The following is a 13184-nucleotide window of genomic DNA, read 5'->3' as shown; positions in this document are numbered from 1 at the left end:
GACATTTGCTCAACCACATTTATAGCAGCTTTATTCATAATATCCAGAATCTGGAAACAACCCAGATGTCCCTCAACTGAGGAATGGATAGAGAAATTGTGGTATATTTAGACAGTGGAATACTACTCAGCAATTAGAACAAGAAAATCATGAATTTACAGGCAAATGGTAGGAACTAGAAAAGATCCTGAGTGAGGTATCCCAGAAGCAGAAAGGCACACATAGTGTATACTCACTTATAAGTGGATATTAGACATATAATATAGGATAAACCTACAAAAATCTATACAACTAAAGAAGCTAAGCAAGAAGGAGGACCCTGGGTAAGCTGCTCAGTCCTCATTCAGAAAGGCCACTGGGATAGATAGCGGAAGAGGGAGAAAACAGGGGATACTTTCTTTTTATATGTATGAATGTTTTGCCTGTGTGTGTGTGATGCACCATGTGTGTGCTATGCCTGCAGAGGCCAGAATAGGGCATTTGATCCCCTGTGGACTGTAGTTACAGATAGTTTGTGAAGCTGCCATGTATGTGATAGAACTTGAACCCGGGTTCTCTGGAAGAGGAATAAGTATCCTGGACTGCTGAGTTGTCTCTCTAGACTGCCTCCTGAGATTTTAAACAGCTAATATAAAAACAAATCACCTAGACGTCCCCTTGCTCCTAGAAGCCAGAGTGGCAGATAATAGGTTCTGGGTGACTGTTCTCAGTGACCCCTCCCATGCTCTGCTTTTCTGATCCTGCCGACCTCCAGGAAAGGGATGACGTTCATGGACGCAGCTACTGCAGCTTGGCCACACTGCTTTCTGCAGTTCCTCAGGGGGACTGCTTGGTGCCAGGACCGGGCTTTCCCCTAGCTTTGGTTGGCAAAGGATGTAGAGAAATGACTAGAACCCGCCATTGCAAGCTTTATTTCTTCATTTACATGCAGCTCTGAAATAAATTTCAGGACCACATGCTATTATTAAATTTATAATTCTTCCTGGAGAAATTTTTAAGGAAACCACCATAGATTTATGGAATATTTTTAAGTCACAAATCTGATTGTAAATATGAACATTAAAAGAAAGTATATTGTTATATAACTTTGTGCCCATTTTAGAATACTATTTATCAAAGGGTATAAGTGCTGTTTTTATTTCTTCAGATGAGGGGATTAGATGAGAGCCATACCCAAACTTTACTGATACATGGCTTGGGCTGAGCCCAGAATGTTTCTATCTAACTATCCCTAGGCCTAGGCCTGGGAGCTTTTAGGCTCAGTCAATCTAATCTTCTGCAAGCTTGGACCTTGAAAGCTTTAGCTTCCAGCCTCCATCTGCTAACCTAGATCTAGAATTTTTTCAGTCTCCAACACTTACTGATGAATAAGCTCACACTTTCTAGTTCTTACTGAGCTCTGGCCAGCTGGTTCAGCTCCACAGTTCTGGCTCAAAACTCTTCTTCAAGCTGACTGCTTGACTTTTTTCAGTTCTCACTGAATTGCTCTGCTTGGAAAAACTGCCTCCTGCACTAAACTGCACCAAACTCTACCATCACCACCAACTCTACTGTCTCCACGGACTGTCCTGATCTCTCTGCTCCACTCCACTCTTAAGTAGTTTGTCTTTCCTGTCTGTTCTCATGAGAGTTGGGCGTATCCTATCTCTGACTCACTCTGTCAGATCTTTCTCTGATTCGTCACTTAGTCTGCCCCTTGATTAGATGTCATTATTTGGGATTAAAGCTGTATACTAAAGGTATGTCTGTATTCTAGCCAGGATTAAATGTGTGTATTCCAGCCAGAGGGATTAAAGGTGTGTACTAAGAAGGACTTGTCTGTGTCCCAGCTGGCTCACATAGACCTAGGTCGTTGGATGTGATCCCTTGCCAGAGTAGCCCATGTTGCAGAATTAAAATTCCTCAGCAAAAGTGCTTGTTGAATTTGAATGCCTGATAGTCAAACCATTTAAATTTAATGTCCCGCGAGTTTATAGATCTGCTCTGACATGTTTGGGAGGGTAATGCAATTAAGTCTATTGCTACTGAGAGTAAAAAAAAAAAAAAAAAAAAAAAGAAAGACAAGTGTCTGTTTAAACAGAGATGGAAATAACCTGGGTACGAGTATCAAGATCAAAGAGCAGTAGAAATAGTGGGTTCTAGGACCTTGAAATGAAATGCGTGTCTTGGTTTCAGTAGTAGTTTCTACCATTTCTTACAGTTCTAAATTTTATTATTTTGAATTAGGAACCCCAGTAGTATATTATTAATCCAATAAAATAATCCTTCCAAGTAGTTTCCATCCTGGCTTTTCCTCCTTCACATATCTCAAAAAAAATTACATATTCTTTTTACATATTAGTCAAGAGTCTACCATAATGTAATTGTATCAAAATGTGCCCATTGAAGAATGCTCAGCCATCATATACTAAGGAAAGGCTGGGCTCTACCAAGCACGTTGCCTTGTTCCATGACTGGCAGTAATAGCAAGGGTCTGTCACATTTTCATTTCTGCAAAAAGAGTTGTGGTGCTTGAACCATGTTCCAAATAGAGTTGACAGTGTTCTGAGGACCAATCATTCACAACTCCTGTGTTGCTCAGTAAAAGTCAATTAATTGCATAGGAAGCTTATCATGTGAGCATATGATATATGTTCATAGATCAACTTTGCTATGATTCAAAGCTTCTCAACGTTTAAGGCTCATTATAAATCACTGAGTACACTATGTTAAGAATTAAACGGTGATGGCACAAGAAGCATAGTGTGCTCATTAAAACGCTGTCTTCTTTGAAGCTTCCATGGTAATGACATATAGATAGTCACTGTGGAAGTAACTGCCTGATATATGAGATCTATGATATCAGTTAGACACTTCAAGTAGACACAACCAGTCAGATATAGCTTATACAGCAATAAGGTTGATTAAAAAAAAAAAAGATAGTTATTCTCAAGATGTTTCTAGACAAATAGAAAAGTTGAATGATATTACGTTTTGTCTTAGAAATAAACCCTACAGTTGGGGGAAATCTTAAAATCTCTGTTTCTGCCTTTTCTGGTGGGGACAGGAAATTAAATTATTATTCCTTTTAGTTCCCACCCTGCAGTAAGATAAGGTAATACGAGGAAAGTGATTTGACGTTTGGAGGTATTTGTGGTCATTATTGGCTGTAGCGTGCTCTGCCTCCTGAACTGGAGCGGGTGGCCTTTCCGTTGCTGTCCTTCTCCTGGAACTTCTCTTCGCAGTGGCCCCCGCATGATGCAGCCGTGCCACACAGCATGCCTGTATTGTACTTGACCTTCCTAACCGACTGGTGTCTCTTCACAGAATAATGATGGCAGTATTGACTTCCGAGAGTATGTGATCGGCCTGTCTGTCTTGTGCAACCCTGCCAACACAGAGGAGATTATCCAGGTGGCATTTAAGGTAATGCCAACCCCGTTGACTACATCTTGGTGGGCCTTGCAAATTTGTGTTGACTCTAACTCCATTATTTGGAAAATCAGTGAATCTGTCCCGCGAGTTTATAGATTTGCTCTGACATGTTTGGGAGGGTAATGCAATTAAGTCTATTGCTACTGAGAGTAAAAAAAAAAAAAAGAAAGAAAGAAAGACGAGTGTCTGTTTAAACAGAGATGGAAATAACCTGGGTGCGAGTATCAAGATCAAAGAGCAGGTGATTTACCAAATTAATGTTGTTTCTTTTCAGCCCTTTTTTTGAAGCCCTGAAATAAGATTTATAAATAAATACCACTCCTCTCCCCTCATCCTAATTCATCTAGAAAGTTCTGGTCTGTCCTTATTTTTGCATCTGTCAGATCTTTTAAGTGGCATTTTGGTGCTAGAATTTATTTTGTGTGGTGATATCAGGCTGACATCATCATAAATGTCCCAGTGTTCTACCCTGCTGTATTGAGAAATGAGTACTGTAATACTCATCATATTTTCAGTGTAGTACAGGGATCTAAATTAGGAGGAAAAAAAAAACCTTTCTTATCCCCAGCAAAGCTTAAGGAAAATGTATATTGTGAAGCGCCAGACTGCACTTAGCACTCATACATACCACGTACCAAAGTGTATGTCCTCCTGAGAGCAGAGCTGCCTCATCTGTTAGTGTTTCATCATGGCGTTTCCTTTCAGCTCTAAGTTCGTGGGGTCATCTCTCAACTGAGACTGGGTTTTCATGTCCCCACTGGTCTTACCAAGCTGGGTTCATTGATTTATAAGCCTCAGTTTCCCTCTAGCACAAAAGCCAGTGACCTTCTCTCCCCTTCTCTCTCTCTCTGGTTTTCTCTGAGATAGAGATCCCCCTGTGGCCCCAACAAGTTTTCCTCCTCTCTATTAGCTATAAAAACTCTCTGGCCAAGATTCCTTTTTCCTGGTTTAGAGGCCACCAGGGATGGCCTTTGAGATTCCATGTGTTGGGTCATTGTTGGAGGAATCCCTGTGGGTGTTTTCTATTGCAAATTTCTTTCAATGCAGACAGCTGGATGTAAAGAACTTCATGGTTGATGATCAGTAGTAGATGGGCATGATGCAGAGGCCAGATGCTCTCCCGAAGTTTCAAACCTTCAGCTTTTAGACTTACTCATCAAAAACCTAAAATGACACATCAAGCTAACTTATTCCAATCCAGACATCTCTGTTTCTGTTTTGGGATTGTATGTGTAATTACATGTTTAACGGAGCAAATAGTCACTTTTGGTTTTCCAATGAAAGACCCAATAGAAAAGTTGGCCCTTAATCACAGTAATTACTGTCTTTAAAGAATTCGTGAAAATCTTGACCAGCCTAGACCTTGGCTTGAAGATGGAGGAGGGAAGAGATACTTACATCTAAAATTAGCTCATTTTTCTCTATGGCAAGGGACATGCCTTACATTGGTTTTTATTTATCTATCTATGTATTTGTGTATCTATCTATCTATCTATCTATCTACCTATCTACCTACCTACATTTTTTTGAGACAAGGTTTCACTCTGTAGCTCAGGATGGCTCAAACTTGAAGTACTTTTATCTCAAACCTTTGAGTGTTAGTTAGGGTTACAGGTACAGGGCACCATCCCCAGCTCATACTGGTTATCTTTAGCTGCCTTTTTAGTATGTTTTATATTTTGTGACTGTTGTTGCAATTTTTTTGTGTGTTCTGTTAGTAATATGTTTTCATAGTACATAGAATCCTGTCACATCCTTTTCTGTGATAAGTACATTACAGCTAACTTCCTATCTTTTATTTCCTCTTTATGTTGAGGTAGAATAGTCAAGGTTTTTAGATGCAAGCAGTCTGGCTGATTGACAAAATCGTTAGTAGGTATAAGGCCAGGGAAGAAGCCTAGGAGAATGCGCTGAACCAGCCCAGGCCAGAGGTCCTGACTATAGGAACAGTCTTAAACCCTTCCTTGAGCCCTTCGATTAAATTAAGTGAGCTGTCAGTCCATAATTCACATTCAAGGGTGGTCTGAAAGGTCTTCGACTATGGGCTTAATAGGAAATACAGGATTATCTAATTAGGGGTTCTTCAGTATTTTATACAACGGAATATATCATTCCCCTAAGGAAACTGGATATCAAGCTTTCTATCAGGGTTCAGACTGAGATTTGTTGCAGATCTGTGAAGTGGCCCTCGGGGATGATTGTGAGTTCTTACTGAGGGAGGGAAATCAAGATGGGGAAGTTTCAGTGTAGGGTGGCTGTGGCCAAGTATCCCTATAGAAGAAGGAAGACCCAGGAACGACCTGGAGAGATAAGATAGGGAAGGGAGAACTCAAGCTATGCCAAGGGTATGGCCTATTGAGATGGATCAGAGAGAATCTTTAAAGGATGGAGGGCTGGAGAAGACTGGGACCTGTGGAGAGGAGGGTGCCACTGTCCCTGCTGTTACTGTATGAAGTCCAGGATACCTGAGGAGCCTGTCAATTCACTTCTCTCTTGCCAGCCACCTTCAACCCCCAGTTAAAAGCTCAACACAGGAAATGGTCCAGAAGCCTGTTTTCCCATCTTGGGGTATCAAATGCCAACTTTGAGCTGTGGATTGTTTTTTCTTACCCACTATTCAGTATTCACTCATATTTCTTTTATGATTACCAGGTCTTACCAATACCAGTTGTCTCCATGTCTTTGATATAATGTTTGCTCGAAAGTGGAGACTTTAATCACTGGGGCTTCAGTACTGACCACCAGCATTTGAATGTTGGCTCTGCCACTTACAAGTTGTGTACCCTGGGACAGAAAGAACTACCTACCTTCATCAGGCCTCAGCTACCTCATGTCTAAGAGAGGGCTGACTGACAGTAGCACTTGGCTGGCACAGTGTTATTGGGAACATTAAGGGTTAATGCATGCAGAGGGAACTGAATCCCTTTGATCAGTGTCTGTAAAGAATGAGTTATAATTAAAAGTTATTAATAACTAGAGAGGATTTTGCTTACTCATTATCCATCATTTATTTACTTCTCTCCCGCTGTGTGACTTTTTAACCTTCCCAGTCCACTGCTTTTCTCTCCACCCATAAATATAATCACCTCTCATGCCTGTGTCAGCTCACTGTCTTCCTTGGCCCACGCATCTCAGTGGTGGCTGTCCCGGGCTGGGCCTTTACTCTGTTCTATCTCAACAGAGAAGAGATCTCACGCCCATGGATTCAGTACTTTCCTGAATTTTTACCTGCAATCTTATCAGTGTCTTGGGATCCTAGCTGACTTTTTTTCCCCTCTTACTCTTGGCACTTCTAACTCAAATTTAATTTTCTAGGTCCACCTCTTGATCTCATTTGTCAGTAGTTCTTATGACTGTTTTCCTCTGTTACCCAACTAAAAAGCTTCCTCTCTTTGGTTCCTTCTCATTGCTACAAACCTTTTCTGCAAATCCTACCTGTGCTGCTTATGAAGTCTGCCCTTCCTGCCCTGCTTGTTCACCCTAGACTTGGCTCTCTTGCTTGTAGCCTTTAGCAGCCTCCTGCCCCACCCTGTCCTACACACTCTGCTTGGGAATACATGTGATTTCATCACTTCCCCTTCCAGTATTAGGTGGGGCCATATGCACTCACCATGACCAGGTTCTGGCTTTTCCATCAGTCTCTAGACTTAAGTCCCAGGGATTTGCCTGCCTTTCATCTTCTGGAAATATCTCTTTATGATATGAGTTGATATGGCTCTTTATGATATCATATGGCTCTCTTCATGAGAACCAACGGTAATGACAGCTTCTCTGGAGAGCCTTTGTGGATGATTATGATTAACCATGTCCCCCCAGGGCTCTCATGTCTTCAGGTATGTACTATTGGCATGTCCCCTATTCTAATTCTGTCCCTTTCCACCACCAAGCTGCTTTAAGTTTTTAAATTTTATAAGAGTAGCAGATATCATTCTCTCTTTTTCTCTCTCTCTATATAGATATATCGCATGCATATACCACGTGCATATACATTATGTATATGTATATATCTACATTATATATGTTTGTGTGTGTGTCTTATACAATAACTATTTCCATTATTAAAGGCGTTACTTGCCAATACCATACCGTAGGCTTTACGGCCTTGCCTCTCTGTGTGCTGTTTCCCTTGCAGCTCTTTGACGTTGATGAGGACGGCTACATAACAGAGGAGGAGTTTTGCACCATTCTGCAGGCTTCTCTTGGAGTGCCTGACCTTGATGTTTCTGGTCTCTTCAGGGAAATTTCCCAGGGGGACTCAGTCTCCTACGGTGAGTAGACAACTCCCCCTCCCCCCATTACTAGGAGAGCATGAATTGAGGGTCAGATGAGTTTGTTTACCTAGGCTAACTATTGGTACTAGAATAATGGCAATGACTGAAATATTGTCAGCTTGGCAATAGCTAATTGTTGAAGACTGGCATGCTAGGTTTTCTTCTATATTTTGTGCATATAAACTTCTTTTTATCAGTAGCCCGTGTTTGCACATCTGTGTGTGGCAAAGAACAAAGGATTTAAGTAATTTTCTTAAAATTGTCAGAGCCAGAATTCCAATTCGAAGAGTCTGACCGTGGAGGCTGTATGTACCATTGATGACACCTCAGGGCTTTCATATGTGCTGAAAGTGTGGCTAGCCTGCCCTGAGTGAGCTAAGCAGCTTCGATAGAGGTGTGTAGACCAGGGCACTGACAGGACTAATAGCCGAACAGTTTACTGATGTGCAGTAGTTCGTGTCAACCTGGGGTCAGCCTTTGTCTTTTTCATCCTGTGGCAAGCACCCATGAGGGAGTGACCATCACCAAAGAAGGCCTGTGGTATAGATACAGACCCATACATTAGCTTCTCCTTCATCCTGGTGGCTCAGGACCATACATCAAACAGTGGTGGTGAATCACTTTCCCTGTATTTCCCATTGTAGTCCTTAAAAAAAAAAAAAAAAAAAAAAAATCCCGCCGCCGTGCAGAAGCCTAAGTGGTTATTTCCCGCTTAGCTTTGATGTGGTCCTGGATGCCAGCCTGGCTTGTCTTCCCCAAGCTTTCCCCTCTGGCTGGAGGAGCACTCTCTAACTACCTAATTACCTTGCCCTCATGGTGGTCACAGCTTATTAATACCCGTGGGATGAGCTCCAGCTTACTAATACTCAGGCCACATATTTTTCTTACTGTGTGTTTAGTTGCTGCTGTTTTGGCTCCCCGTATTCTTTTATATAATTGCATACAAAGGGCCGTGAATCTATTGAGTCCATTAACAAAAGAAAAAAGCTCTTCAAAAACTCACGTGAACTAAATTTCCTTTGGTCATTTGCTTCTATAACACCCTCTATTACTCCTTTTTTTTTTTAAGATTTATTTATTTATTATGTATACAGTATTCTGCCTGAATGTATACATGCAAGCCAGAAGAGGGTACCAAATTTCATTGTAGATGGTTGTGAGCCATCATGTGGTTGCCGGGAATTGAACTCAGGACCTCTGGAAGAGCAACCAGTGCTTTTAACCTCTGAGCCATCTCTCCAGCCCCCCTTCTATTACTCTTAATACCAAATTTTTAAAGAAACTTATTTTTTTGAGTGTTTCTTTATTTTATTGGTATCTACTGAATTTTAAACTATCTTGCAGCACCTGAAATGTTTTTTTTTTCTCAAAGTGCTATTATTTTTTCTGATCTCTAGATTTGCAATGAAAATTTCTAAAATGTTACATTATTTTGATTAGGTAAACATGCTTTTATATGTTTTTTTATCTTTTTAAATATCTTTTATTTATTACAATTTATTCATTTTGTATCCCAGCTGTAGCCCTCCATCCCTCCTCCCCTCCCATTCTCCTCCCCTAGTTCAGAGTAACAGAACCAAAAAAATCTGGACCCAGGGGTCTTTTCTGAACTTACTTATTTTTATATGTGTTTATTTGTATGGTCGTGTGAGTTTATGTGCGTACATACATGCGGGAGCTAACGGAGGCCAGAAGAGGGCATAGATCCGCTGGAACTGGTATCGTAGATGGTTGTAAGCCAACGCGTGGGTGTTTGGAAACACTGAGCAATCTCTCCATCCCAGTGCCACCAAATCTTGAAGTGCTTCATTGGAAGATGATTTCATTTCAATTAAGAATTGTTTATAGGTGGCTATGCTTTTGTCAGCTTAAATAATGTTAGAGAATTATGCTACGCGGTTTTGGGTTTTTATTTTTTAAGTTTATTGATTTGATGTGCATGAGGTTTTTACTTGTGTGGATGTTTGTGAGCCGTGTGCACATCTGGTGCTCACGGAGGTCAGAAGCGGGCAATGACTCTCCTAGTGCTGGTATTATGGACAGTTGTGAGCTGCCATGTGGGTGCTGGGAGCCAACCCCCCTGCAAAAACAGGTCCTCTTGACTGCTGAGGGTCTCTCACCAGTCCCCGTTCTTTTAAACTGAGTTCTTTCATGATATAGTCTGATTGTAAATAATACATTTATTTATTTATTTGGTTGGAAAACGTATACCTGTATACAGAGTTTTGACCACACCCGCCTCTCATGCTCTGTCTCTCCAGCTCCCTCCAGGCCCTCTCAGTATCTCTTCCTTCCAGTGTTGCTTCCTCTTTTTGTAAATACCCCAGTGAGTCCAGTTGGGGCTGCACATATGCACATGATGGGACCATCCACTGAGACACTGGCAGTTTGGTCATCTACCAGTGGCCAGAGTTTTGTATTTTTCGGTTTAACCTTTTTTTCCTTTCAGAATATCTAGAGTATCTTCCCAAATACTATGTAAGTCCAAATCATAAAAAAATAAATATTTGAGATATTTAAGTATTTTTAAAAATAAAGGTTGACATGAGGTAAGAATATTATCCTTTTAATTTTTATCATTCTTAGTTCTCCATTAGTCAAATCAATGGCCCAATTCTACTCATAGTCACTGCATAGCACTTCTAAAAAGGAGGTACTGTTTTGAGACAAGGTCTCACGATAGAGCCCTGGCTGGCTTGGAACCCACCAAGATCCACCTGCTTCTGTCTCCCAAGTGCTGGCTCTAAAGTTATACACTACCATAGAAATAAATAAGATACCACGTTAGTGCCACGGATATCCCATCCAAGGGCCTCAATCCTGAACAAAGCACAAGTCTTACAAGTATAGCTTTAGATCTAGTAAGTCAATTCTTATGCTCACAAGTCTGTCTTAGAAGTCTTTCGGGTCTTCCTCTTCACTGAAATGGGCTAAAGATGTGGAAGATGTCTTAATACTCAGGACAGTATTGTATTTTGGAAACTCAAGGCAACGGGAGACTCGAGATTGAACTCTTCATTGATAAACTCATTACCTTTATCTCAGTTCCCAGACCTACACTGAGAGATAAAAGAGTCAAGACTTGGGGCTCCTGTAATAAGATTATTGAATGTGCTCGCCATTATTAATTATAAGTTTGGGCTCAGTTTGTCGAGACTGCATCTTTCTAACTAAGAGTTAAGGGTTTAAAAATAGTATTGAAATCTAGCCATAGACAGTCCTGAATAACAGATTTACAAAAAAAAAAAAAAAACATAGAAAATGGAATAAAATTAAAATGTAGAGCACAGTGAACGTTATGATGTGAATACCTGTGTAACTTTCATTCGAGACATGAAGGAAGTGTTTCCGGAGCTCCTGGGAGCCCCTCATGGCCCTTCATGGCCACAGCCTCTTCCTCACTCAGGCAGGAACTTTGCCCCTTGCTTTATGTCATCATTTCACCCCAAAAGTCGGTGACACAACATGTTTAAGTTTTGTCTAAGTTTTTGAACTTTATGTGAATGAGCTCTAATAAATCTGTATTCTTTTGTACCTGGCATTTTTCATTCAGCATAGCCAGGCACAAATTCATCCTCTTGTTCGTTCACTTTCATTGCATTCAAGATGCTCTGAGAATATGCTACAGTTTTATCCTTTGCTACTGTGGGGCTAAGCCGTCTTCTTTTTCCCTAATCATGAATGATGTTGCTTTGCCATGAACGTTTTCACAAGTCTCCCAGACACAATTCACAGTTTCCATAGGCTGTGTACCTTTGGATAGAATTAGCAAGTTGTTAAAAATGTAAATCTTCAACTTGACTATAAATGTTGGAAAAACTCTTACAAGGCACTTGTATACTTTATACTTCAGCAGTTTTTCTTGCATTGAGTAACAGGACTCTGTAATGACTACATGACTAAGATCTTTTGTTAAGTTTCATCGTGCCCAAAGAAGAACCACCTTAATTTATTGATTTTTTTTCTCTCTTCTAGAGGAATTCAAAAGTTTTGCCCTAAAGCACCCAGAATATGCCAAGATATTTACGACATACTTAGATCTCCAGACAAGCCATGTATTTTCGTTGCCGGATGAAGTACAGACAGCTCCCTCTCTGGCTAGTAATAAAGTCAGCCCCGAGAACCATGAGGAGGGCATCTCGGACAAAAAGGTTGACTGAATGTGACAGTGTTCCCAGTGAGAACAGGTGACCTGGGAAAGGTGTTTATTGATAACCTTGTAAACGTGCTTATCAACTACTGTTGTCCAAAATAGAGAGCTCTTTTTTACTAAAATGGTATATTTTCCTCCTAAAATGTTTTTATTAACCTGCATATATCAAGTAAGCTCCTTTTGTTTTATATTGTGCTTTACTGGTTGTGTTAACTGGTGATAAAGTGCTGTATATTTTTATGGATTTTTCATAATAAATAAATTCATTGGTCTCACTCTGTACTGACCAGCATTAATCAACACCCTGTGTTCAGCAAGTACTAACAATTTCCATTCCTTTCACATACAGTAATACTATGTTTTCTCTAATTCCTTCCCTTTCTGGAAGGAAGGATAAGGAATCTGAAAAACATGGCCGAATTTTGTATCTATCTTTACAGGTTTATCTTCCCATTTAAATTTCAGTTTCTTGGCTAGGAATGGGGTGTGAACCCTTAAGTTAGATGAAACGTGCTATGGGCACAGGCTTCCTTTGACATGCACCCCTATTGCAGATTTCTTTAAAATGTATGCTAAGGACGACAGATCCTTTTACACCCTCCATCGTGTAAAAAGGAGTGTGTAAAAAGTCTGTGGCCACAAGCTGAGTGGGAATTGCCTTATTGAGGGGAACAGTGATTGCCTAATGAGAAAATGAATTGTTTGCTACAGAGTTGAATTGAATTTGAGCTGGCTGGTTCCGAAGATAGCACTTTCCCAACAAATAAATCAGATTTGTTCTTTTTCTACAATGGTCAAATTAGTATATTTTACATCCAATTCAAGAGAGAGTTTTATTGTGTTAATTTTTCTCTCAAACTTTAGAGTTTGTCAGAAATATCCACGTGGAAAACTTTGAAGAGCCAAGAGCCAAGGCATGAAAAAGCTTAGTTTGTTAATGTGTATGAACAGGTAGGAATTCCCTTTAGGCTCAGCAAAAATTTCTTCAAATGCTATTTTTATTGGGAACTATGTCTGCATGTTCTTAATGTCATTTACACTTGAGGTTTTGAATAAAAAACCAGTTTATTAAAATAATGCACAAAAATAATTGGTTCCTGTTCTGCATTCAGTGTTTGGTACCAAATTCTTTGCTCTGGCCAGGTTTCAGAATTTATTAGACAGTCACCAAAAAGCCATAGTTTTAAAGTCAGTTTTGAGGCTCGGAGTATCCTGAAAGTGTTGGAAACTCTGCTTAATTGAAGGCCTTGATTTTAAACTACTTTAAACACACATGAAGCAGGTGTGTTCTAAGTTAGTGGCTAAATACATACTTGGATAATTGAGCACCAAAATTATATGCTTAA

General features: G+C 40.2%; 1 protein-coding gene across 2 annotated transcripts in view; it reads left to right on the top strand.

Annotated features, from left to right (window-relative positions):
* The window catches only part of Lpcat2 (lysophosphatidylcholine acyltransferase 2), a 60102-nt gene extending 47982 nt beyond the window's left edge, over positions 1–12120 (top strand). For both annotated transcript variants that reach the window (XM_060392222.1, XM_060392223.1), the window contains exons 12-14: positions 3307–3405; positions 7547–7682; positions 11661–12120. In XM_060392222.1, coding sequence (XP_060248205.1) covers positions 3307–3405; positions 7547–7682; positions 11661–11845 — 420 coding nt within the window. In that variant the 3' untranslated portion in view covers positions 11846–12120. The remainder of the gene's footprint in view (positions 1–3306; positions 3406–7546; positions 7683–11660) is intronic.
* The last annotated feature ends 1064 nt before the right edge of the window (positions 12121–13184 follow it).

Source organism: Meriones unguiculatus, chromosome 10 (genome assembly GCF_030254825.1).
Source record: "Meriones unguiculatus strain TT.TT164.6M chromosome 10, Bangor_MerUng_6.1, whole genome shotgun sequence".
In the NCBI taxonomy this organism is placed as follows: Eukaryota; Metazoa; Chordata; class Mammalia; order Rodentia; family Muridae; genus Meriones; species Meriones unguiculatus.
Note: the sequence above shows the minus strand (reverse complement) of the source record. Positions and strands in the feature narration are given on the sequence as shown.